General features: G+C 50.4%; 1 protein-coding gene across 3 annotated transcripts in view; it reads right to left on the bottom strand.

The window, feature by feature from the left end:
• The window catches only part of GALNT17 (polypeptide N-acetylgalactosaminyltransferase 17), a 419,539-nt gene that overhangs the window by 260,277 nt on the left and 132,584 nt on the right, over window positions 1–26,678 (bottom strand). For all 3 annotated transcript variants that reach the window (XM_059154782.1, XM_059154780.1, XM_059154781.1), the window contains exon 2: window positions 2,756–2,939. In XM_059154782.1, the coding sequence (XP_059010765.1) occupies window positions 2,756–2,939 (184 nt within the window). The remainder of the gene's footprint in view (window positions 1–2,755; window positions 2,940–26,678) is intronic.

The raw sequence follows: 26,678 nt of genomic DNA, 5'->3' as shown, positions 1-26,678 counted from the left end.
AGTCTTACGACAGGCACACTCTACAAACAGGTGAGCAGAGCTCAGACGTTTGGGGAGGGGGCCAATCATCCCGTCTATCAGCCCTTTCTTAGGCTGGCTGCTTCAAGAGTACATTCTCCCAAGTACTGATTTACGAGGGTGCACAGCCCTGGAGGGGTAACGACATTGAGGGTATCCCCAGATGACACCCAGTCTGACCATCTGTTCTAGGCTACGTCTTATAAACTGAAGCCCAAAGTTTACCTTTTCCAGAGAGTCAATCGCCCATATTCTGCCAGGGGTGGTGTTGGGGAGAGAACGTGGGGGTACAGCTGCAGGCCTGCTCTTCACATCGACTTCTCAGCCATCGGAAGCACTCAGAACCTCCAATGCCCAGATCTCTGGGGCTCTGAGGTGTGACTAGCCTGGATTCCTCATCTGTCCCCACCACAGGCAGGAGGTCGGGCCCCAGCCTCACCCGGTCCGCTCTTCCAACCTCCCGAAATTTTGCAGGTGTTTCTTGCCGGCGGTCAGCCCCTACCCAGCCCGGTCATCCCTTACAGGTCAGCTCTCCCGTTCTTTACACCATTTTAGTACAGTTCCAGGAGGGGCCAGATAAAAGTTCAAGACACCACGCTAATGTACGGAGCACGCTGCACTACACACCCCCAGCCCCCAATACACCATGTTTTTATTTACCCCCAGCTCTGCTCCTGCGGTTCCCCTGCCTGGTCCGTTCCTATCCTCCGCCTTTTGCTCATTTTGCAACCCCTAATGACCTTCGAGATCAGGCTCAGGCATCATCTCACGTGGGAAGCTTCCCCGATCCTCCCCCACGGGCTGTGTAAACCTGTGGCTTGACACACACCACGTACAGCTCAGTGGGCCGACTCACCCTGCCTAAACGTCTCCTCCCTCCCTGGAGAAGAAGTAGGAGGACTGTGTCTTCTCCAGGTCCTGCCTCCTGCGCGGGGAACCACCCGGCACAACAGGCCCTCCTCATCTGTGTCCGGCGGACCTACTTCCAGTAAGCTCCACGTTGGAAACATTGTCATTCTCAAAGGCAGGCAACCAAAATATGGCTCTGTGTGTTTGCCAGCGTCCAAATAAGAAAGGCTAACCAGAGAGCACCGGGAAATGAAAACAGCCAGATGTGTTTGTGAGCAGAAGTCCAGGAGCACAAAACCCCTTCCAACGGGGGTGACGTGTGTTTTCCCAGCGATTCAAGATGAATATATGTTTATTAGGCAGAGAGAGATTTAGTGGGTTTCTCAGCTAATGCTGCAATTTTAAATCCATTTAAGATAATTTTCTTTATCTTGATTCTATTTTTCTCAGTAACCAGGATACGCAACTGATTTGTCCAAAACCCATTTGAAAAAGGAATAAAGCAGCCTAACCTCGGACACGCTCTCCATGGGGAGGAAAGAGACACGACAACTAACAGAAGACAAAGAACCCGTGAAGTCAACACGGTCACCGGCCCAGAAGACAGGTTTCCCTCCAGCGTCCCGCTTCTATGACTGATCCCTCTTCTCCACTTTCCAAGGAGAAAAATAATTCTTAAATCTGAGCCCACAGAACAAAGACCTTTCGTGAGGCAACCAAGACGCAAACAAACTGATTAAAAGAGAAAACTCTCAAGGGGTGGGGGGTGGGGGTTGGGCGAGCCTGGTGGTGGGTATGAAGGAGGGTGTGTGTTGCATGGACAATGAATTCTGGAACACTGAAAAGAAATTTAAAAAAATACAAAATAAATAAAATAAATTTATAAAAAAAGGTAAGACTCTCCAACAGAACAGTGGACGTTGAAACAACCACGGAATGCACTTTCTCACCCACCAGCGTGACACGGCGTTTTTGAAACGCCAGGACCCAGTTTGCGAAGGGTCAGGTAAGAGTCCCCCAAGAGTGCAGACGGCCACCAGCTTTCTGGAGGACAGAACCCCAACATCAATCTAGAGATTCCAGAAGTACCCCTGCGATATGGCCTGGGGATATTATACTTTCAGAAGATAAATACCAATTCACTGCAGACAGGGACATGAGTGGGAAGATGCTCATCAAGCGGTTATTTATAACGACGACAAACTGACAATACCCTAAATTTCCGACGACAGAAATAATGATGCAAAACGGTCATAATGATGATCATCGTTAATCATAATTAATGACATCAGCAAGCACTCACGAAATCATATTAAATGGGAAAAGGGTACAAACAATGCATCACATGCTCATAATCTGTACAGAAAACGGACTCAAACACAAGATGCTAAGATTTGACTGACTGCCATCTCTAGGTAACGAGATCATGGCAAGTTTTGTGTTTTACTGAAGACTTTTTATACTGGGGACTTTCCTGTGTGTTTCTGGGTTACTTTTAAAAAAAAGTCAAGACTTCAGGGGCACCTGGGTGGCTCAGTGGGTTGAGCCTCTGCCTTCGGCTCAGGTCATGATCTCAGGGTCCTCGGATCGAGTCCCGCATTGGGCTCTTTGCTCGGCAGGGAGCCTGCTTCCCCCCTCTCTCTGCCTGCCTCTCTGCCTACTTGTGATCTCTCTCTGTCAAATAAATAAAATCTTTTTTAAAAATGTCAAGACTTCATTTAGATAATATTTCATAATCCACAGGACTTGGTTTGTGGACTATGCAGGAGACAGAGGAAGGCGGAAGCCCTGTGCTAGTGACAAAGGACATGAGACCCTGTCGCAGACTCGGGTCCCCACCCATCCTGGGAGACAGCGGGCCGCTCTGAATGACTGAATCACAACTTACTTGGTGGGACGATAATCCGGAATGGAACGATCCAGTGAAATTTTCTCACTGAGGTAGGAATTGTAGCCATACTTCTCGTGAGGTCCCTTGGCTTTCTCCTCTTCAGCGGGCGAAAGGGTAGCAGGAAGGCCCCCTTTGCCCCGCCCGCCATAGCCTTCAATGAGCCCAAGGGACTTGGATAAGCCTAGAAAAAGGAAGGAAAGACAATTATTAGAAAGCCATCACATCAGGGTATGTCACTCAAACTCAGACACATGCTTTGACGGCAAGTCTCACATGACCTGTCACGGCTTATTACTTCTCGAACAGACAATCAAAGAATATGCCCTGAACGCATTTGTATCATTGAGAGGAAGGTCGGGGCAACAGAGAGTTCTGGGGCTACGTGTAACTCCCAGGTGGGAGCCTCTGCCTCCTCTGCAGAACGGAGTGGACGGGGTCTACAAAACCGAGAGACTCTTCCCTGGGAAAAAGGCAGACCAAGAAGGACACAAGCAATGGGACAGATGCAGGGCTCCCGGCCAGGCCTGTTTTCCTTTCTCTGTGGGGCAGGGAGGACCAGCCTCGGCACTCCACGAGCTACAGGCACGACCCAGAGAAAGAACAGCCATCGCGGAGAACAGCCAAGCCAAGGTGCTCTGGCTTCGTCTGGACAGAGGACGACGCACAGACTGATTTTATCTCGAGTTTAAAGTGTACAACAACCTGACACATTTCTTTACCTAATGGTTTTATTTAAATTCCATCTAAATGGTGAAAGAAAATGCAGAATGTTTCAGAACACATCACAGAGGCAGGAGAAACCCCACAAGGATGATAACCACGCCAAGTGGAGGGGGACGCCTCTGTAACGGGCTGCGCTGAGCAATGGCCTGTCCCCAGGACGGTGGCAGCTTTACACCTGCTGTCCCATCACATAATAAACAGCTTGATGAGCAATTGTGAAATCCAGGAGTTACGGCAGGTTTTACCTCTCAGCTAGGAAACGTTGGTTGTTAAGGGCTCTCACTCCCTTCCATCATCACGAAGGCTCAGGCTACTCAGCACCACTGTGGGCATGCACACACACACACACACACACGTGTGTACATGCACACACACGTGCACACACAGGTACACATGTGCACAGAGGTGCATGTGCGTGCACAAACACACGTGCACACACACGCAGGTGCACACACAGGTGTGCATGCACACACACGTGCACGCCCAGGTGCACACACACACGAGTGCACAGGTACATGTGTGTGCACAAACACGTGCACATGCACACACAGATGCACGCACACAGGCACGTATGCGTGCACACATGCATGCACAGGTGCACACATGAGTGCACAGGTGCATGTGCGTGCACAAACACGTGCACATGCACACACAGATGCACGCACACAGGCACGTATGCGTGCACACATGCATGCACAGGTGCACACACGAGTGCACAGGTGCATGTGCGTGCACAAACACACATGCACACGCAGGTGCACACACAGGTACACAAGCGCGCACCACTTCATCCAAAGAAGTCCCACTCCTGCTCCTGGCAGGACGTACGCGGAGCAGAGATGTAAACCGTGCCCTCTGCTCCCGTGAGGGGCAGCCCAGAGCACTGAGGACAATTCGAACCTCCCAGAAAGGCACCCAGCAAACCTGTCAGAGGCCAACGAATCTGCTCCCGTCACAGAACGGCGCTCTGTCACACAGTGGCAAGACGTGCCTGCTTCTCTGGAAACAGAAATGCGTCTTCTGTGACATCAAGATCAAAAAGCGAAGGTCCAGCAAGCGGCTCAGAGTTGGCCACAGGTGAACATCATTTTCCTGCCAAAGAATCATTCCCACTGGCCGCTGGGAGCTTCAGGAGCCCTGACCTCTATCCTGCCGGCCATCATCCCGACAGAGCACCCTCGGCTGGGCAGTCAGATCATTCCAGCACCGCCCACTTGCTTCTCGGGCACCGAGTTCCCATCCCGCGTCAATGTGCCACCGACATGCCAGTCACGCCGCCTTCGCCATGCTCCCAGATCGGTAAGAACGCCTCCCAGTCCAGTGCAAACGCCTGCTCTGGGTGCTGAAATCACTTGTCATCGGACATTCCTAGTAGGAACGTAAGTCAGGGCAGTGACTCTGGAAAACAGTTTGGTAGCTCTTCAAAATGCCAAGTGTCATTTTACCATATGACCCAGCAACTCCACCCCCGGGTGGACACCCAAGAGAAGTTCTGCCCACACAGAACCCTGGACAGAAACGTTTTTTTTAGGAGCATTATTTGTATTAGCTGAGCGTCTGTCAACTGACGAATCAATAAACAGAATGTAAAAACATACTGTGGGACATTATTTAGCAAAATAAAAAGGAAAGAAGTAGTGATATACACCAGGACGTGGTGAACCTTGAAAACAAGACGCCAAGCACACCACGCTGGTCAGAAAAGACCACATACTGTACAATTCGATCTATACGTAACGTACACAACAGGCACATTTCCAGAGACAGAAAGTAGATCAGTGTCTGTTTCGGGCTGAGGGGACTGGGGCAGGCCATGGGGAGTGGCTGCGGGTGTGTGGGGGGTGCCTTTTTGGATGGTGACCATGTCCTGGAGTTAGACTGCAGCAATATGTGCAGAAACCTGGGAATATACTAAAGAGGAAAGTGTTTCAAGTTCTTGTAAAATCAGAACAATGCAGTCCTAGAATACAATTCTTAGTACCATTTTTCATGAAGGAAGAAACCCACCAAGGCCAAAGTCATCATGCGGCCCTTCCTCCCTTGAGGTCAGACTTTTACCGGGGACGCGGCTGCGGCACAGAGAAGAAAAGGACGAGTCTGAGGCGCGCCGGGGACCCCGCTGGCTGCTTTACACGACGTGTGCTACTGTTTTATCGAGTCTCCTGCCAAACCTCGTGAGGAAGGCATTATTTTGATCTCTGCCAAATGAGGACACTGGCCTGAGAATGTAGTCACTTGGTCAACGCTCCACAGCCGGGATTCCGGGTACAGTTAGAGACACAAAGGAGAAAACCTCGCCTCTGTGACACCCGAGGAGACCGATTCCAGGGCTCTTCCAGAGAGGACACGGGCCTCATTTTAAGGCAGTGCTGAGACTGACCGAAAGGAGAGGAGAGACTGGAGAAGTATTTAAGAGACGCTGTCACAAGGCAGAGACAGACAAGTGTTCGGGTAGGAGAGAAGGAGGCAGTAACCGAGCCCGGCTCCCAGCGTGAGGACCAGCTGGGGACACCAGCCCCAGAGACGGCACATTCAGAAGCGAGTTTGATGATGAGTTCCACTCCGCACAGGTGGTCTGTCTACAGGACAGACCTGGGACATTCTCACGGAGTCGGGGTCTAGTGCGAAGCTGAAACACGTGGGAATGGAAGTTAAGATGGAGGACAAAGCTCAGGAGACGAGCCAGGAAGCCAGAGCCTGGCAGGGGCTGCAGCCCTGATGGAAGCAGGGCTGCTGGGGTGGGGGCAGGGGTCGAGCAGCAAAAAGGAGAAAGAAAGATGATGCTTCGGAATTTCAACGTATTTAGAGCAGGAACTGCATCCTCTGAAACTCAGATCTTCTCCACAGGGCATCCCACTGAAGCTACCCTTGAAACCCAAGACTTCAAGGACCGGAGAAATAGCTCAGTATGAACCAAGTGGTTAAGCTCCTCGCTTGTCCTCATAGACCCAATCAACCGCCCTCTCTCCACCTGCTAATGGTCACTGCTTAGGGCTTAATTTCTCTAATGGTTTTATATCCATTTCTGTATTAAACCAGCAAGGCTGATGTTACCAGGATCACTTTAGAGATAACGAAATGAGGAGGCTCAGGAGGCTTAATTATGTGACCTTCCAAAAGTAACAGAAATGGAAGAAGATGTCTCCACCCGCCCCAGCCTCCAATACACAAACAAATGTTCAATCCAGGAAGTTCTTTAGGAATCTTCGGTGATGACAGTGGTAAGTTGATGGTAGTGAACTCATTAAGAGGATACCATACAGCAGTGGAAATGGTTAGCTTGCCAGGAAACAGATGACTCTCCGAGACACGCTGTCAAGGGGAAAGCAAGCATTAATGCGTATAATGCCATTTATACAAAGTCTCAAAGGCTAATTAAAACATAGGTCAGAAGTTTAAATTCATGGAAACCAGAAACTGCAAAAAAAAGACTAGATCATCACTGGGAAGACACACTGGGACCTCAAAGGTCCTGGTACTGCTCCACTGGAAAGCCGGGAGGATTCACTCCTTCATTTCTATAATAATTCGTTGTAGAATTATTCTCCGACATGTATGTGATCTATATAATGGATGCCATTTTGCATAATAAAAAAAGATCACGCACGGACTACTGACAGTAGTTCCTCCTTGTCTTGTGCACTTTTGCTCACCCACCTGGAGTTTCCCTTTTTCTCACTAGTCAAAAACTCACCCTTCCATGCTGTTCTTGCCAGCACGGGGCCCACGGGTCAAGGCGGGAACCACTGGAAGGGGACATGACTGATCTTCAAGCCAACAGAGCAGCTTCCGAGCCTTTCTCTCATCTCATCTGTTTGGTTTGGTTTTAGCACATCTTTTTCTTCCCTTAATGACAAAGGCCTTCTTTTGGCCATTAAATGCCGTCTCCGCGCTAAACTGCATCTCAGCTGTGTTGACCCAGCATCTTCCGCGGGCAGCCTCTCCACTGGAGGCAGAAGGGCCAGGGAAGGGATTCATTTTAAGATGGCAGCGGAGCGGCGCCTGGGTGGCGCGGGCGGTTAACCATCTGCCTTCCTTCCGCTCAGGTCGTGATCTCCAGGTCCTGGGCTCGAGGCCCGTGTCGGGCTCCCTGCTCCGCGGGGAGCCTGCTTCTCCCTCTCCTCCTGCTTTTGCTCTCTCTCACGCTCTTTAAAAAAAAATAAAATGGGGGGTGCCTGGGTGGCTCAGTGGTTTGGGCCGCTGCCTTTGGCTCAGGTCATGATCTCAGGGTCCTGGGATTGAGTTCCGCATCGGGCTCTCTGCTCCGCAGGAAGCCTGCTTCCCTCTCTCTCTCTCTCTCTCTCTGCCTGCCTCTCTGCCTACTTGTGATCTCTGTCTGTCAAATAAATAAATAAAATCTTTAAAAAAAAATTAAAAAAAAATAAAATGGATAGGAATTAAGACTAGGAATGCACACCAAATGCCACCATGAACACAAAAGGAATGACGGTTCCCAGGGCTATTTTTCTTCCCTTTCTGGGGCATTATTTCTTCCATTATGAAAAGCACCCACTTAGCAGCCCCCAAAAAGATCACTCTTCACAGTGCGATGTGACAACTATGAATTATGTATTTTGTGGTCCATGTGCTCCCATTTTCCCCCCAATTGAATCTGCCAGAAAGGTTCGACAAAGCAGCAAAAATTTTCACTGGCATTTTAATGTGCTCACTTAGCAGGCCCCTGAAACTACTGGCAAAGATAAATAAGAATTCAAGATCACCAACAAGGCTCAAGCTGATCTTCTACTTAGCCAGGAAAAGTCACCCCTGGGGCCAGCTGGCATGACTCCACATACCCGGAACCTTCTCTTCTGGAAGTGCCTCTGCAGTCTGGCCAGAAGCAACCGAAGCCACTGCCAACCAAAATGCACCTACGGGCATGAACGTCCCAACTGGCAGAGGGAAGAAGAAGAAGGAACAGGAGGAGGAGGAGGAGAAAAGAGGGAAAGAGGGGTGGTGCCCGGCACTCAGTCTAGAAAGACTCCTCATTCTCTCCTTCGGGCACGGCCTTCCGAGTTATTCAGCTAAAGACCACCGAGCCGAGGGGGATCTAGGAGGCAAGATGCCGAAGAGGAAGGAACAAGCACAAAGTGAGCTCGTCGTCCCACAGAACCTCGACTGAGTAGTCGTCATGTTGCTCCCCACACCCACTGTCACCCTGCCCTCCTGCTTCACATCCCAGGAGACAGACCTACAGAGGTAGCATCAGTGGCTTCCATCGGTGGACGGGCGGAGAGAGAAGTTGGGGTGTGTCCTCTCCCAACTCCCTCCCAACGGGGCAGCCGTTGGGTCGCCTGCTCTATGCCGCTGTTGCTACAAGACATCCCTCTCTTAGGGTTCACCTGGGGTTACAGCTAGCCCTGTGTTCCGTCAATGGCTCCCCCCTCCCCCTTCCGTCCCTGGTATGCCACCTGCCTCCTCCTCTTTTGTGAGCCGCAGCGGAGTCACCATCCCTCGTCATTCTTGCTGCTCTCTCGACCTCGGTAACTATTTTTGCTAGCCTCTCTTCCATCACCTCTTCTGGGTATGCCACCTGTTTCCTGCTGGCATCCTAACACGCACAGCATCCCACTGAGCCCCTGGGGATGACTCTTCCCAGGGTGCCACGTCTACACCCTCCCCTGAAGGGTAGGGGTGTGGTCAACCCAGTGCCCGATACATAGGAAGGTCTTCACAACTGCTGAACACGTGGACGAGCAGAGAGAGGTCTGAGATCGACTCAGAGCCTCTACAACAAAGTTGATGTTGAGAAAGAACACGAAATACCCATGAGATAAATGTCTACTACGAGAAGAGCGATGCAAACAACATATGCTCGTTGTAGTTACAGTCATAAAGAAGAGAGTCTACACCAAGGAATGTCACAGGGAAATCAAGCCTGAAAAAGGCCACTTGGTTTGGCCACGGAAAGGGCCCTGGTGCCCTTAAAGACCGCCATGCCCATGAATAGGCAACCCCCAAGGCAGAAAAGAAAAGAGGTGGGAAGCAAGCTCCCTCCTTGGTCAGGATCCCAAAGCTGGAGCATGTCGAGGGTCCCGTGTTACAAGCAATAACCCACCAGAATACATAATGTAAAAAAAAAAAAAAAAAAAAGTGGTATTTATAAAAGTAACAAATGTTGCAGAATATCTAGAAAGAACTTTAATAGGGAGAAAGTTATAAAATTCTACTGGAGGGAATAAAATGAGACCTACTGAGCTTAGCAGAGAGAGACATTTTTGAAGGTTCGGCCACAAAGACACAACATCCCCTCTTTAATGGACAGGTTAAACAGAACTCCATATGAGATTTCTATTTTTTTTTCAGGAACATAATAAAAATTCTAAAATCACCCCAGAAGAACACAGAGGCCAGAAAATAGATTAAAAAAAAATAATAATAAAAAGAGGAATCATGGGGCAGGTTGCTGTCTCCAATACTAAGTTCGAGAATAAAGGAATAATAACACAACAGGTGTGGTCCCTGCGAGGAAATCCCACATCTACGCCGGGAAGCGAGGCTCTAATGTATTGTCTTCCTCAAACAGTCATCCAGTTCTCGAACACGAAGTCACCGACATAACCGCCACTTTTGAAATTTGAGAAACCCCTTCTAGTCCAGTTGGCTCGACAACCAACTTGTGGATAACAAAGAAGCTTCGTGCACCTGGCACAGAGCCGGGGGATCCCCGGGGGCACATCTCTGATAACCCCGCAGCGAGACCCCATCACTCGGCCCGTGTCTGTCTCTGGCTGGGCCCAAGCTCCCGGGCTCCATGGCGGCAGTGGAGATAACGGACCACGGCTGTAAATCACGGCCGCGCGGCCTTCCCACCTCCCTCCGTACAACAGGACATAATTTTCTCCAGGGTTACAGTTTAAACTTATGGGTTTACAGATAACCGGCATCATTCTTCTAGAAATAGGGACGGCGCTTACAACCGACACACAAACTCCGGGACAGATAGAGGTCGTGGTGAGAGGCAGCCTGGCGTCTTGTCAACTCACGAAGCTTCTCATCATCGGGGCGGCCGCAGCCCCCGCATGTGCAAACGCGCGCACACACACACACACACATACACACACACCCCAGCCCACGAGGCCGGCATGTCCCGAGGCCCAGCGGGGTGAGCGTGTGTTACGGGGTCTCTGCAGAGGCCTGACGCCTCCTAAAGGTCCCAGAGTCTCAGGGAGACCCTCCACGATGCTCAAGTTGTCAAACTTACAGACAGTCAGGAAGTGGCAGCCATAAACGTAACAGTGAGCTGTCATTCCAGCCCTGGATTCCCAGCCAGCACCTCAACAGGGAGGACTCTGGAGAAGTGAGTGAAGAGGGGCCGGCCGGGAAGAGCCTCCACCACGAGCTGGGAAAGTATCCCCGGAAAGCTCTGATAATTAAGACAGTGAGACAATAGAATAATAAATGACAGGCACATCAGTGAACAAAAAAGGTAGGCTGGGGGCCCCTGTTAGGCATTTCTACAGCTCAGGTCATGATTCCAAGGTCCTGGGATCAGAGCCCATGTCGGGCTTCCTGCTCAGCGGGGAGTCTGCTTCTCCCTCTCCCTCTGCCTCCCACCACCCATTCTCTCTCTCTCTCTCTCTCTCTCTCTCTCTCTCTCTGTCAAATAAATAAAATCTTTAAAAAAAAATGAAAAAGGAAAGCCAGCCCGGAAGTATTGCCAAAAGAAGATAGCCCCATGTTGGACACAATTATTAGTGATAATTAGTTAAGCTGGCAAATGTTTGTTAGATGCAAAGCGCTATACTAAGCACTTTAATCATTATTATACAGTATTTATGTTAAACAAATATGCCAACTATATCTGTGCTATATGTACATATTTTTGTTAATTCCCGTAATTTACATAGACGTGTTTTTTCTAATTCATTACCCCAGTGACTCCTGGGGCTCGCTCATCTGTATCTCGACTCTGGTCCTTCTCTGCATCTCTTCCAGCGCCTGGATTCAAGCTCAAGTCCTCTTTCTTGAGCGATTACCGTCAGCCCGAACCACGCTTTAGAGTGACCGGGAAACAGGGAAGTCTGATCACTGCCTACTTAAGATTCATCAGCGCACAACTGCCGTTCTAGAAAAAAAATCCAAGATCGTCATGTGATGTCCAAAGCCACTCACTCGTGGCCCCTCCCCAGCCTCATCCACCACATGCCTTATTTTAGCCATCGCCTTCTTCCGATGCTTCTAAAGTCACTGCCCCTTTGTGCCTCTGCCAGTCATCCCTGCTGCTCGACACAGTCCCACAGACCCTTTCTGAACACCGCCCTACCCAGAAAGTCAGACGCTGCTCCCAGGTGGGAATCACAACCACAGCATTGTTCCTGTCATGTCAGTCCACGTCCTCCATATAACGAAGTCATCACTGTAACTGTTTCTGCTGTGTTCGCCCCACTTCCTGCGCACAGGAAGGCCTCTCTGTGTCTTACACCTGGTCTGCACCTAGGAAGCGCTTCACACGCATTGCACAGAGGAAGGAGCAGCCGGATGAGAAAGGCATTGGATAAACGGCAGAGTAAGTGAATGGGTGCATTGCAAGCCGGGCCGGCCCGCTGTTACCCAGTTCTAGGGCTGATGCGGACATCTCCTGGGATGCGTCAGCAACCATACCAGTAAGCACCGCTTCATAAACTCATACCGCATCATTATAAAATCCCCGGTTCATATATTAGTATGATGAACTTGACATTTGTTGACATCAGCATTATAATGATTCTGACATTTTCGGTCCTGTATCCTCAGTGCTTCCCAGATACGATGTCCAAAGGTTACGTGAGTCTTAGTATCCAGAATGAGCTCACAGAGTTCAACTATGTCAGCTGCTTCTTGGTGCAAAGGAACTGAATGCATTGTTGCCTATGTCAAAAGGCAACAGCATACCTGGGGTCCAACACAGAATCCTGAGTTGGAAGGAAGGAAAATTCAACTGTTTCTCCACACCCCCATCCAGCGCCAGAACTCTAGAGAGATGCGCCCGTGTTTCTACTACCTTCCTCTCAGAATGAAGAACTTGCCGCCCAGCACAGCAGGTCATCCCTGGCTCATCTGTCGTGCATATGATTATGCTCTCATGTCCCTGTCAATATTGCTGCATTAGCATGACCTGATCCATCATTTTTTCCAGGCTAACCATAGCCACCCCTTCAGTCATCTCTGTATACCCACGTTTTCCAGTTTTCCATGATTTCTTAGTCTGCTCAGGCAGCTACAACAAGATACTGTACATCAAGAGACCTAAACAAAAGAGATCTATTTCTCCATTTGGGATGCTGGGGAGTCCCAAAGTAAGGCACTGGCATATTTGGTCGTTGGGGAGGGCTCTCTTTTTGGCTTGCTGATGACCGCCATCTTGCTGTGCCCTCACACAGTGGAGCAGGAGCAAGCTCTGGGGTCTTCCTCTTCTTGTCAGGGTACCAGTGCCACCATGGGGACACCACTCCCTTAACTTCATCGGAACCTACCTACCTCCCGAAGCCCCCACCCCCTAATTCTATCACGTTAGAGGTTAGGGCTGTAATGGGCGAATGTGGCGCAGGAGATTCATGCACGTACTCGATAACTCATGGTCATCCTCTGCCGAATTCTGTCCTAGACGACAAAATGATGACTAATAGGGTCTTTGGATGTGGGCTCCCCCCGGGAGCCCAGAATACTAGAAGTACATTTTTGCCCATTAACCAAACTGTTCATGCAGCATTTGCAATTCCAAGAGATATGAATCATTGTTATGTGCTTGAAGTGCCTTTGGAACAAACTGTCCATAAATTTTCAAACTGCAGTTTTATACAAAATGACATATCGTACATGTATTATGAACTTTAGACTTCCCGGAATCTTTCTACATAGATTATTTAATTTGATCCTCAGAACAGCCCCATCCACATTCAGCAGTTAAGAAAAGGAGGCTCCATGAGGCTTCTGAACGGTCCTAAGATCACTGAAAACAGTCCACAGTAGATCTAGAACCTGGGTCAATGTGTTTCGGGTTGCCAAGCACATCCTCAGGAAACGCCCTCTCTGACTTCACGCTGTGATGAAGAGAACCAAATAAGGCCTGAATCTCACTCCCAGTGCCAAACAAACATTGGCACAAACATCCCTCCACCCCATGTGTGGAGGTGATAAACGCACGCTTCTGGCCTGGCCCAGGCTCTAGCAGATGCGTGCCTGAGTGTGTAAATGAAAAACGTATTCCTAATAAAATAAAGAAAAGAAGAGCTTGGCAATCACTGAGACTGCTCGGAGCAGAGGGATGAAAGATGCTGGCTGCACAGGTTAATTGTGTCACTTAGCCTCACATCACTTACAAAACTACACAAGGGGAAAGAAAGCTGACCTAGGGCCATACGCTGAATTGGAGAGAGTCCCCTGCCATGACCTATGAAATTTGCCGTGTCAAGCACACGCCAGGCACTGCAGACCGTGCCATTTGCCATACTTGTTCAGCATCTGCCCATCTTGACCGCTTTCAGAGAAAATTCCCACTCCCCCCTTCCCACGCCCTGAACCCTCCTCTTAGGTTTTATCCCTAATGAGAGGGATTAAAAAGAAGGGACAGAGGGCAGTGAAGGTTAGCAACACTAACCTTCACCACATTCTACAAAGAGCATCTAAGTTTTCTTTTTTTTTTTTTTTTAACATTTTATTTATTTGAGAGAGAGAGAGAGAGAGAGGGCAAGAGAGAGCATGGGTGGAGGAGGGTCAGAGGGAAAGGGAAAGGCGACTCCCCACTGAGCAGGCATCCTAATGTGAGGCTCGATCCCAGGATCCTGGGTCATGATCAGAGCTGAAGGCAGACGTTTAACCAACTGAGTCAGTCACCCAGGAACCTCCAAAAGCATATAAGTTTTAAACAGCACACATACAGTTCCACAGGTTTTTGAGTGCCAACACCTATGGTCACGTCAACGAGGGTAATTATGAAATCAGAAGAGGGATAAGGAAAGAGTAAGACAACACAAAAGTGAACCACATTAGGAAAATCTTGCTATCTCTTTAACGCCTCAAAACCATCAGCATCACCTTCCTTTAACACACACACAACACTGCCACCACCATGATCGCCATTAACGTCACCATCATCCTCACAACCACCACCATCACCACCATCATCATCATCACCATCAACATCATCACCACCACCATCGCCATCACGCCATCATCACCGCCATCATCACCACCACCACCATCATTCTCACCACCATCACTAACACCAGTACCACTACCACCATCATCATCATCATCACCACTATCACCATCACTACCAACACCACCGTCAATACCACCATCACCACCATCACCTCCATCACGAACACCATTACCACCATCACCACCACTGTCAACACTGTTACCGTCACCTCAACATCACCACCACCACCACCATCATGACCATCTCTAATTAGCTATTAGAAACTGGAAGCAAAAAAATACCTATTCTCAAAGAGCCAGTCAGAAGCACCACAAGTTTATGGGGTGCCTGGGTGGCTCAGTGGGTTAAAACCTCTGCCTTTGGCTCAGGTCATGATGTCAGGGTCCTGGGATCGAGCCCCGCATCAGGGTCTCTGCTTAACAGGGAGCCTGCTTCCTCCTCCTCTCTCTCTCTCTGCCTGCTTCTCTGCCTACTTGTGATATCTGTCTGTCAAATAAATAAATAAAATCTTTAAAAAAAAAAAAAAAGCACCACAAGTTTAAAAACGAATACCCAGTTCCTCATAAAAAGACCCCATTGACTAACGATCCTATTAAAGTATAAGTAAACTCCATCTTCAAGTGTTTCTCCAAGGTGCTACGTGAGATTTTGTTCAGCAAATACACACTTTCTGCCCTCCAATTCCCTGGGAAGAGTATACATCCCCATCCCGCTAATGTAGGGTCTGATAATTTTGCTGCGTAGAGGGTACTTCCTCACTCTTAATTTTGGGCTTGGCCATTAGACTTGCTTTGGTCAACAAGATGCTAGCGAGTGCAACGTGAGTAGAGCCTTAATGTGCTTAGACTGTTGGCCTTGGCCTCTTCAACTGGTACCAACACAAAAACCTGCTTTGGGCGCTCACTGCTCCAAGGAGGGTGAGAGTCTCATGGACGAGCTGGATCCAGTTTGCAGCTTAGAACCCAGCCCAGCTAAACTCAGGCCAGATCAGCTTCTGAAGACACACGAGAGAAACTTAGAACCCAGCCCAGCTAAACTCAGGCCAGATCAGCTTCTCTGAAGACACACGAGAGAAACAGAGGCTCCAAGAATAGCTCACTTACTTTTTTTAAACCTAAGCAATGAGGGATTTTGGACATCAGGACCATTCAGTAAGATAGAAAACAGGGGGAGGAAAAGAGTGTGTGTGATCAGACTCAAGTTCGGTTGGGTGGGACATAAGGAACTGGACATGCCCATGAGCCATCCAAGTGGAGATGTCAAGCATATGATAGAAGATGAGGTCAGTTTTGGAAATATGAAATTGGCGTTGACCAGTATCCAAAGGGGATTGAAAGACACATTCCTTGAGGAGTCACCTAGGCAACAGAGATACACAGAGAACGAGGAAGGCGGAACACTTGGCCCTGGGCATACCACCAACCAGGAGCCATTACAAGCAAACTGAGAGGAAATGGAGAAAGCAAGCCTAGACATGGAGTATTTTGGGAACTATCCCATGGATGTGGTCCTGCCAAGGTGCCAGCAACTCCTGCAGGACCAGCTTCAGGGAACCAAAACCCAGAGGAGGCTTGCGAGAGAATGAGAGTGAACATAAGAGGTCAGCTGGTACGGGTAACACTTCCAAGGAGCTGCTGTAAGAAGGAGCCGAGAAATGCAAAGCAGCTTCTATTCTAGGGATCAGTATGGAAAACAGCTACATGAACAGAAAAATAAATAACTAAATAAAGCTCGGCACACTCGGGCTGCGGTTCTACCAATCCTAGACCCTTTCTGCCCCAGTGGGACGATGGCCTCCCACGAATTCCTGCCACAAAACTCACATGTGTAAAATGGGGACGGAAAAGCATCTGAGACCCCGTGTCGTCTCAGATTCCATGCTCCTCTCTCGGCAGCCCCGGTGTGAAAACATATGTGACAGAATGAGGACACAAGCAAGAAAGCTCATCCATCAGTAAACGAAAAACATGGAATAACCTGGTGGCTTCTTCTGGAACTCAGATTTCCAAAGGTCTTTGTTCCGGGGGTTCTGTGGCTCTGTGTGACCTGTACAGGGGACACACAGGTGTTCTCATCACCTGACAGAAACCGCAGAGCACTGCAGCATCATGGCAAACCAGAGGAAGGGAAGCAAGAGGCAAAACTCTTTACGTGGGTGGGCCCAGATACAGCAACACAGGTACTAGCTTAGAATTTATCCCTCCATGTACAAGTGGCAAAATCCAATTTCTTAATGAGTCAATAAATTCAGCAATGCAAAATGCGCCCCCAAATATGAATCCACAAAACCCAGATTCTTAGGCTCATCCAAAGCCTCTTTGGTCCTTGACCCAATGCAATGTATGTCGTCCACGCTGCTGCCGGGATGAGGTGCAGCCTCAGAACAAACACCTCCGGAGGTTCATACTCCCTCACGAGCCTCCATCCAGGCCACTCCATTGGGTTCACGTTCAATGTTCCTAAATACAGCCAACGTCAGCCTCATCGTTCTACCTTCCTTCACACTGGTCTTAATTGTGCCTGGGAACATACAGAAGCAGCTGGCTGTCTCCGAGCTCCAGAGCTTTCGATGTTGCCACCATCCCCGGAGCACAAGACATCTGTGACCAGGACAAGTTGCTCCACCTTCTCTCCTTCCGGTTCACTTCACACGCGCCTCATTCTTCCCTATGATGTTGGTCTCTTGCCTTGCTGGAGTCCCCTGATGAGGCAAACGAGAAGCAGGCCGAGTAGGGGTAAGTGTTCCATGGGGAAACACACAGCCCCGGCTTCCACCACGGTGAACAGCCTCTACCTGGAGGCCCTGATGGACCAAATGGAACCATTTGGACCCTTCACTAGACAGACACTGAGCGGTTACAAGAGACCAGAAGAAAACACACATTCCCATGCCCCGGTTGCTCTCCAGCTCTTAGGGAGGAGAATCTGGAAGCCTTTGCGGGAATGAATGACCTACAAGGCCTGAGCTTTGTTAAGAGGCTCCAACACGGAAATGCCAGTTTCTGTTCCCAAAGGGCTGCCGTGAACGTACACACACTTTCTGCCGTCCGGGCTACCCTACCCAGCATGTGTCTGTTCACCTCGGCCCAGGGCTGGACCATTCAGGAGGTGTGAGGCAAGCACATCTGCCCAGATGTGCAGGTGCGGGCGGCAACCTCAGCCCTTCCTCCCTCCGGAGGGCCAGCAGGAGACGCTTACGCTACTTGGTGCTCATTTAACTTGGTACCGCGAAGCCCTTTAGCTTGGGACACACTTACTCATCCTGTTCCTCCTTGCAAAACTAACAGTGATAATCAAAGCAGACATCGGGGTTGGGAAGAACAAGAACTGGGACACGATGAGAAAAAACCTGGATCGATACAGGGAGCCCGGCTCCCAGCCTGAGGCAGGTGTGCGTGGGGAGGGACAGCTGGAAGGGAGCGTGCACAAGTGGTCTCACGGACGGTGCACCAGCTCCCAGCTGGGGGGCTCCAGGGGCCACAATCAGGGACCCAGCACATGCTGTCGTCCCCCCGTTTTTGATCGAGGTGTCCTCTTCCTCGGTCCCACATGGCCTGCCAGGCTCTCGGCCTCCCTGGCTTCTGCTCTGGTTCCAGCCGCAGACCATGAGAGACGTCGGCAGTCCCTCGGCGGACTTCCGGCTGCCGCCCCAGGTACAGCTTCTGCACCTTCCAGGTCATCCTTCTACTTCCCCACTGTCTCCAAGCCGGAATCTCAGGGTTCCAGGCTTAGGGGACGCCCCACACTCAGTCCTATAACAATAATCACAGTGGCCGGTTTCTCCTTTCTCTCGGTCTTACACCCCCGGAGCCTTAGTTTCCTATTCTGAAGAGGAGGAATACCGACTTACCAGATCATACAACAGAGCACACACCAAAAGGACAGAAAGTACAGTATCTGGTGGACAGCAGGCGCTCAGAGCATAAGGGCTCTCTCATGCATCCCCCAAGAGACGTGAGGTGGTGTGGTCATTTTCTAAAACAGTTTAGCAGCTCCTGGAAACTTTAACACAAGAGTTGCCATGTGACCTGTCAATTCCCTGCTAGATATGCAATGTACATCCACACGGAACCTTGGACCCACATGTCCACAGAAGCACTAGTCCCAGTGGCCAAAGAGTGGAGAGCACCCCCATGCCCGTCAATTGTGGAACACTTGAACAAGGGTGGCACATCTGCAGAGTGGAATACTATGCAGCCGTGAAAAGGAATGAAGTCTGGACACACGGTACAGTGTGGATGGACCCGAAAACGTTGTGCTAATTCAAACCCAGACAAAACATCAAAGATACTGTATGATGACATATGTAGGAAATCCCCAGAAGAGGCAACGACACAGAGACAAAAAAGAAAATACAGGGAGGTTGCCAGGGGCCAGGGTGCGCGGGGTAGTGACTGCCAACGATCATGGGGTTTCTTTTTTCTTCTTTTTTTTTTTAATTTTATTTATTTATTTGACAGACCGAGATCACAGGTAGGCAGAGAGGCAGGCAGAGAGAGAGAGGAGGAAGCAGGCTTCCTGCTGAGCAGAGAGCCCGATGTGGGGCTCGATCCCAGGACCCTGAGATCATGACCTGAGCCAAAGACAGAGGCTTTAACCCACTGAGCCACCCAGGCACCCCATGATCATGGGGTTTCTTTTGGGACTGATGAAATACTCTAGAATTACATACCAGTCATTTGCACAGAGTGAATTTCATGGTATGCAAATGGTCTCTTAATAAAAAATAACAATAGAAAAGGTTAAATTAAGCAGGAAAGGCTCTTGACCCCTCTTGAACTTTCTTATTTCCATGTCAAAACCCTAGGACTCAGAGGGGCTGCTCTGAGCTCTAGTGCAGCCCAGGAAGGTCTTCTTTTACCTCTCTGTCAGGTCATATTCTGTACGTATCTGTCTCTCCGTCCACCTGTCGATCTACATATCATCTACTTAAAATTTTACCCTACCTCCTTCCTCGGCCAAACTCTCTAACTGCCGTATTCATGCCACCTAATTTGGTTCCCGTGGCCAAAGAAATTAGAAGCAGTTTTGTGTCATGGTTACACACACAAAAACAATTTTCTGTTCTTCGGGAATAATCAACTACTACAACTTTTCTGTTACCGCTGTCTGCAGAGTTATAAGGCACAGACATGAAGTGCATTTCAGTTGTGTTTTCTTGTGTAAAAGGTAGAAAAACTGGACTGTTTCTCAAAGGATAAAAGGCAATGTCTTCTTCCCCCTCTGCCCATAATGCCCAAGAGCCACAATTAAATGATCTTTTCCAAAATCCACCAGGAGGGGCACATTTTTTTCAAGGGGACAACCTAGTGAGCTGGTCGAGAATTTTCCTGACGTCTCACACAATGAAATGTCCCTTTTACTCCCTCCCCCACAGCTAACAAAGTGCTGACGGAACCCCTCGCATTTAATTTCCTTTTAAACCCAGGTTTCTGAGGGCCTCTGCATTTAGCACAGCAGCTACCCTGGAAGGGTTCCAATGAACAGTAACTGCCTCCAACCCAACATGCGTTCATTGTTATACAAATCGCCTTCATAGAGAGAAACTCTGAGTCAATATGCATTTTCTCCCCTGACCAGCTCGCTCTCTCCCTAATTAGCTTTTACTGAGCTATGGCTCACCATTTTTTAAGGTCAAAAAGTCTCCTTTACAAAATATTCACCTGATACATTGAATTTTCTTTTTTTTTGCCAAGGCGGCTTTCATTCTCGGTAATTATTCTTTGCTAAAAGGAAATAAGCACTATGCCTCGCTAACGTGTTTTTGTTCCCCCGGACGACTGGCCACAGCGCAGGAGAATCTTTGCTGCTCTCTGACTCTCCTTTCTTATTTACTCTTTGGAACTCCAGCCCACTGACAGCCCTTCCAAGCCCTCACAGGGATGGCAGGAGGGAAAAAGTATCCTGCTTGCACACTTGTCCTTCTGGAATCTACAATCTGGACAGGAAGCTGAGATACACTCGCGTTGCTCAAGCGATAAAAATACAGACTCCTGAGAAAAACTGGGCTGATTATTCAGAGAATGAGGTCGTCAATGCACGCTTGGAAGAATGTACTCATGTTTATAACACCCACGGATGTGAAGACATGACGGTCCTAATCCATTAAGTAGGAAGGTCCGTGGCTCTCCCCAGCATGGACTCTGGGTTGGGATTTGAGAAATCTCTCTTTGGGGGAGCCCCCCCAACCTGCCAAGCCCACCACACACAAGCAGCATGCCCTCTGCGTGAGCAGAGCTAGGAGGGGACGCGTGGCGGGGGTGCCCGAAAGGGAACAGAAAGGAAGAGATCATTTCCGCCTTCAACCGACACAGACTCGTAAGGCACTTCCTACGTCCCCGACCTCTCGAAGGGGAAATAGAGCCACAAATAAAACAGACACAATTCCTGCCCTTGGGCCTCTTACCGGCTAATGGGAAACATGAACATTAAGCTCTAATTACACAAGTAACTGATTCAAATGAGGTCAAGTGCAAGAGGGGAGGTACAGAGCACAGAGCAAACCCTGTTCCGCGTTGTGAGACGTCGAATTCCCAATTCCTGGCAGCTTAGAACGTAGCCCTGTTGGAGAGAAGGTCTCTAAAGAGGGGTTCAAGCTAAAATGAGCCTGTGAACGGGGGCTCTAATCCAATCTGCCTGGTGTCCTGACAGAAGAGACACCCCAGGGGTGAGCACACAGAGGAAGACCACGCCCAGGAGAGGGCAGGTGTCTGCAAGCCCAGGAGAGAGGCCTGGGGACAAACACACCCAGCGGGCACTTTGTCCTTGGACTTCCAGCCTCCAGGACTTGAGACTATAAATTTCTGTTGCTTATGCCCCCCCCGTCTCTATAATTTGTTACAGCAGCCCCAGCAAACAAATTCACACAGATAATCCGGCTAAATTTTCTTTTTTAAAAAAATGTACCAATTTGAGAGAGAAAACGAGCAGGAAAGGAGGGACGGGGCAAGGCACAGGGAGGGAGAGAGGCCCTCCCGCGGATCCCCACTCAGCACAGCACCCGGCCCGGGGCTCCGTCCCATGGCCCCAGATCAGAACCTGAGCCAAAAGCAAGAGTGGGACGTTTCACTGACTGAGCTATCCAGGAACCCCACTGCTAAATTTTCAAGGGCTTTTGGCAGAGGCAACACAGAGGCAGGAGTCAAGGTCAAGGTTTTGATCCAAGTAGACGGAAAATGATGGACGCAGACACAGGGACAGCTGGTGCGGGAAGGGGAGCTCTACTCTAGACTAAAGCCCTCTTCGGTCTCTCCCTGCCAAGGTCCTCAAGTGTCTTGTGCTTCTCCCACACATGGACCCTGCAGAACAACTACACAGTACGGTCATGCACATCCTCACACACAAACGCTCCTACCCCTTCACCAACCCATCCTGAGAACTTGAGTCAAAGGAAGACCCTCCCAACTCTCCCCTTGTCGCCGTTCCACACTGACAAGCTGCGCTATCCTGCCTTCTCTTCCTGCCCTGGGAGTCTCCTGCCCCTCTCCCCTGCTTGTGTGCACGCTCTCTCTCTCATAATCTTTTTTAAAAACGATTTTCTTTATTTATTCATTTAACAGACAGAGAAAGTACAATCAAGGGGAGCGGCAGAGAGAGGGGGGGAAGCAGGCTCCCCGCTGAGCAGAGAGCCCGATGTGGGGCTCGATCCCAGGACCCTGAGATCATGACCTGAGCTGAAGGTGGACACTTAACTGACTGAGCCACCCAGGTGCCCCATCTCAAATAAATAAAATTTCTTTAAAAAAATAATAAACTATGTTATTCTCTCAAAAAGTATTCTTCTACCAACCTATTTTTAACACTTGTCTCAAATTTCAATCCTTTTTTTGGTATTTTTTGAATTTTTAACGTTGCCACTTTTAGCTTATCTCCTTTAGCAAAAATATCAATTATTCTGCCTTGTTTTATTGCCTATAAACATTTACCTTCCCTGTTTTTCCTTTCTTTCCTTTGGTTTCCTTGCCTTTAAAACCGCCTTAACCTTCTGCCTTTTAGTATACAACTTTTAAAGTCACCTTTTCCTATTTTCTATATCAGCCGATATGGTAGTGGGAATGGAAGCAGGGGGGCTGCTCCATCTGTCTGGTGACATTGGGCTTCCAGGGTATTCTGCCTCCTAAAATCACACCCCCCAGATGCCCGCCCAGGCTCCCCACCCCCAGGCCTCCCCAGACCACCGAAGGGCGCTCTCGAGAAGGACACCTCCTCGGACGGTCTTCCGGCCTTCCAAGTAACAACCTCCAGGGCAAGAGTGTGCAGATGGAAGATCCCAGCTACCAGATGGAAGATCCAAGAAACGCAGCACTTTCTGATCATTCCATGAGGAAGCGACTATTTGGAAGCCAATCGTGTTAGAGAGCGGTTTGGGGGCAGGCTACGGGCAACTCCATCGCCACGCAGGAGACGCGGTGAGTGGGAAGCTACTCCCAGGGAGCGAAGAGACCAGGTGACCACCGCCTTTGCGTTCCTCCCCCTGCTAAGCTCCGGAATGCTTACTTCCCAATGGCCCTCTCTTGCCTCCCTTCTTGGCTAAATTCTGGAAGGATCTCCTGGTGAGGAAGGAGGGGAATTCAACTTCGCTGAGCTCGTGAAGGTGCTAGAGTCGCTGACTACAGCACAGCTTGGCCCAGCTCTGGCTGGAAAGCCAGGCACAGGGTCCCACCAGGTAGCTCGCTCATAATGCGTGGTTGCAGCCGGTACGCACCGAGGATACAGGAACGTGGACCAGGGGCGCTCCACCTTCCTCTGCCCGAGTTCTCGCAAAATCCTTGGGGTTTAGCCCCTGAGCCATGATCAAAGCCATTATCCTTGCTTTGAGCTTCAACAATCTCTAGTCTCTCCCTCAGTCCCCAGAGAGCACATACGCTCTTCTATGGGGTTTTCATTCCTGATGGATGAGTGCATCTAGGTTCGCAGCTGAGTCATCGTTACAACGCCTGCAGTGAATGGTCGTCGGTTCTCACCTCGTATAGGTCCCCCTTGCTTCACCATATAGGATCCAAGCAAAGGGAGTTTCTCCCCACCGCACCCGCCTCGCCCCCAGAGGCTCCATGCTGCTCCCTGACTTTTGTCACTGTGCCTTTCACCAGCTCTGGTAAGAGCACTCCCCCTGCAGGCGCCTGAGCCCAGGCTGACTCCGGCCAGGAGACCCGTCCTCATCAGGCTGAATCACCTGGGAACGCCACCCCAGCGTGGCTTAGCTGGGAAGCCTGAAGCAGAGGCGTTTCTGCCAAGCCCGAAGCCTCTCCTTCCTCCATCGTCATCACAGGGTGCGCCTCAGGAGCCACGTGTCCTCGCTGCGTCATCAGCTCGGCTGAGAGCCCATGGTCCCTCATTCCCATCTCTGCTGGAGGACGCAGTGCAGGGGTAGCGGGCCGACCAGCAAGCCCTCGCTCAGGTGTTGTCGGGAAGCCCCACTTTCAGGCTCCCTGCAGCTCGGGTTACAGATAAGGTCAGAGGAAATAAAATAATATCTGCCGAGGCTTGCCAGAATGAAATGCAGGGAGGCCCCTCCCCTTAAGACTTGAAAGTTATTTGGGGAATACAACTATTCAACACTGAGTCGCACACTGGGTTTGCGTGCTGGAAAACAGGGTCGAGTGGCCTGGGGCGTTAGGGGCCTGCTGCGGCTGTCACTCCGCGCTGTCTTCCCCAGCACTTTCTTCTTGGCTCCCAGCTCCCTCCTTGCTGACAGAACATGCCCGGGTGGCAATCTGCGCTGCTCCATGATGACCGGGCTGGCCCACACCGATCACGCCCTGCGGATGACACGGCTGCAGGCCTCCTGCTGCTTGGGGAGCTGTGTGACCTTGCTCTGGCCGATAGAAGGGAAAGTCTCCTAAAGAGATTACAGAAATGCCATTCCTCTCTGATCCCTGCTTGGGATGCCAGCATCAGGACGTGACCTTTGGACTAATCATGAAGGAAAGAGTGGAAGCCATCGGGCCGAGAACCACACAGCTGACCCCTGAGAGCTCCTAACAAGCTAGAACTCTTGTAGAGTAGACAGTAAACGTCTTCATGGTCTCTGACACGAGGGCCCTTCTGTTATTTGCAAACAAATACCATCAGGCACAAAACGTGACCTCCATGGGATGACTTTGACCTCCCATGCCATGGAGGACATCGTGACATGACTCAGGGGGTCCTTTATGACAACCTGCTTACGGAAGTTTCTGTAGAGTCTTAGCAGCAGGCTGGGTTGTGTTGCTGCTAATCTGCTCCGTCCTGGAGATGAGGCGAGCCACACGGATGACGTGGATGGCATTTCCGTCTCCGTGCAGGCTGCAGAGAAGCACGGGCACAGATCCAGGTTCCACTTCTGGCAAACGCACCCAAACTGTACGCACACACGTTCCCCAAGTTCGCACGGCGCTGAACCCCGTCCTCACTGGCCTTCGTCGTGAATGGCCCCGAGCACAACCGTGATCACCGCTGCAGTGTAAGTCTGTCTTCGTAAGGGTAATTCAGTGCTGTGGAACTGTTCTTTGGCCTAAACCATTTTTGAGATTAATAAGAGAATAAATGTTAAGTAAAAGATACTTTGGGGGAATTTATGGGGTGAGCGACTCAGAGAAGGTCTGTACAAAGGTAGCGGGAACCCAAGTGAAGGTCCAGCTCTCTCCCTGAGAGGCGCGTAACCAATTTCCCTAACGAGGCAATGTTGGACCTCGTTCTGGAAAAAGAAACGGGATTGTGCTTCCCAGGCGAGAGGGAGGCATGTACCGCAGATCTCAGAAGGGAGAGACAAATTTCAGGCAGGCTGAGGCAGGAGGGAGGTTGGGAAGTGTGGCAAGGCCTGAAAGCAGACAGACAGGAATCAGAATGCAGAGGGTCATGGATTTTGGCCTCTGGGTCACCATAAACCATGAGATGCTCTGAGTAGGAGAGAGGAAAGGCAGGACCAGGGCTGCGTCTGCCGGTACAGAGATGACCCCGACTGCCGAACGTCAGAAAAATGACATCGAATGGAGAGCAGACCACTGGAAGGTGCCCTGAGCTGTCCACTTCAGATGAAGAAGAACCTGAACTAGGAGAAGTGGTGGGTAGAGAGAGAAGACAGAAAGGAAAGATCCTCTAGGACCAGAGCCAAGAGGGCTGGCTGGCCACTTCCGTGCTCCCAACTCCCAACATCCATTCATTCGTGCACATGTTGGCTAATCAGCAACGTGGACACGCCGTGTGGTTCTGGGGACAAAAGGGGCTCTCGGTCTACTCTGGGAGCCAGACACGTTTGCAGGGAGCCTTACAGGGAGTCCAGGCCGAACACCTAAGCAGTAAATCCAACCCCGGGCTGGGGGAGGGCGCCTCGTGCAGAAGTCCTGCAAACGCGTATTCCCTCTCTGCCGGCCCCTCTCCTCCCCGAGGAAAGCATACAGACCTTGTGGCATCAGACCCTCTACCTCCTTTGAGAGCGGTTCTATGGAAGGCAGTGCAGAGGCAGGAGCACGGAAACTGAGCCGCCCGGGGGAAGCCCAGCCCTCAGAAGCCCGGGTGAGATCACACGGCCCGGTCCCACGTCCGGTGGCCGCTCAGTCCCCCTTTCTTCCTCGGCATCTATCCTCAAAGGCTCGGCGAGTGTGAGTCACCATGACAACAGCAGCGCCCTTCCCAAATGCCAGGCCTTTCTAGACGATGTTTCTCCCTCCGTATTCACTGTCTTATCGCCGCACCCGCTAACCCGAGCCTTCAAACTCTCCCCTTCAAGCACACGCCCCCTCGGCTCGGGCTCACGGGGCGCCTTCCACCCACTCACTGGCCGGGCACGTTTTCTCCCAAAGGCCTCGGTCTGGCCTCTTTCAGATAACCGCACACTGTGAAGTCGGTATCCCAATTAAATAACCTTTACAATCTCTCAGAGCCAGAAAGACACACGAACGGAGAGGGAAAATGCTTCATGTGCTGTTCTACTCCAGAAATATCGCTCCCTCCCAAGCCCCCAACCACTTGGAGCTTAACTTCAGTTTCCCTTGTTCAGTGCCTTCTAACAAGTGGGCTTTAGAGAGTACTCGAAGAAGCACCCCCGCCTCCGGGAAGTCTTCCTTGATTGTATCC

This window comes from Mustela lutreola, chromosome 17 (assembly GCF_030435805.1).
Source record: "Mustela lutreola isolate mMusLut2 chromosome 17, mMusLut2.pri, whole genome shotgun sequence".
Lineage (NCBI taxonomy): Eukaryota > Metazoa > Chordata > Mammalia > Carnivora > Mustelidae > Mustela > Mustela lutreola.
The sequence above is the reverse complement of the archived record's forward strand: the minus strand, read 5'-3'. Positions and strand labels throughout refer to the sequence as shown.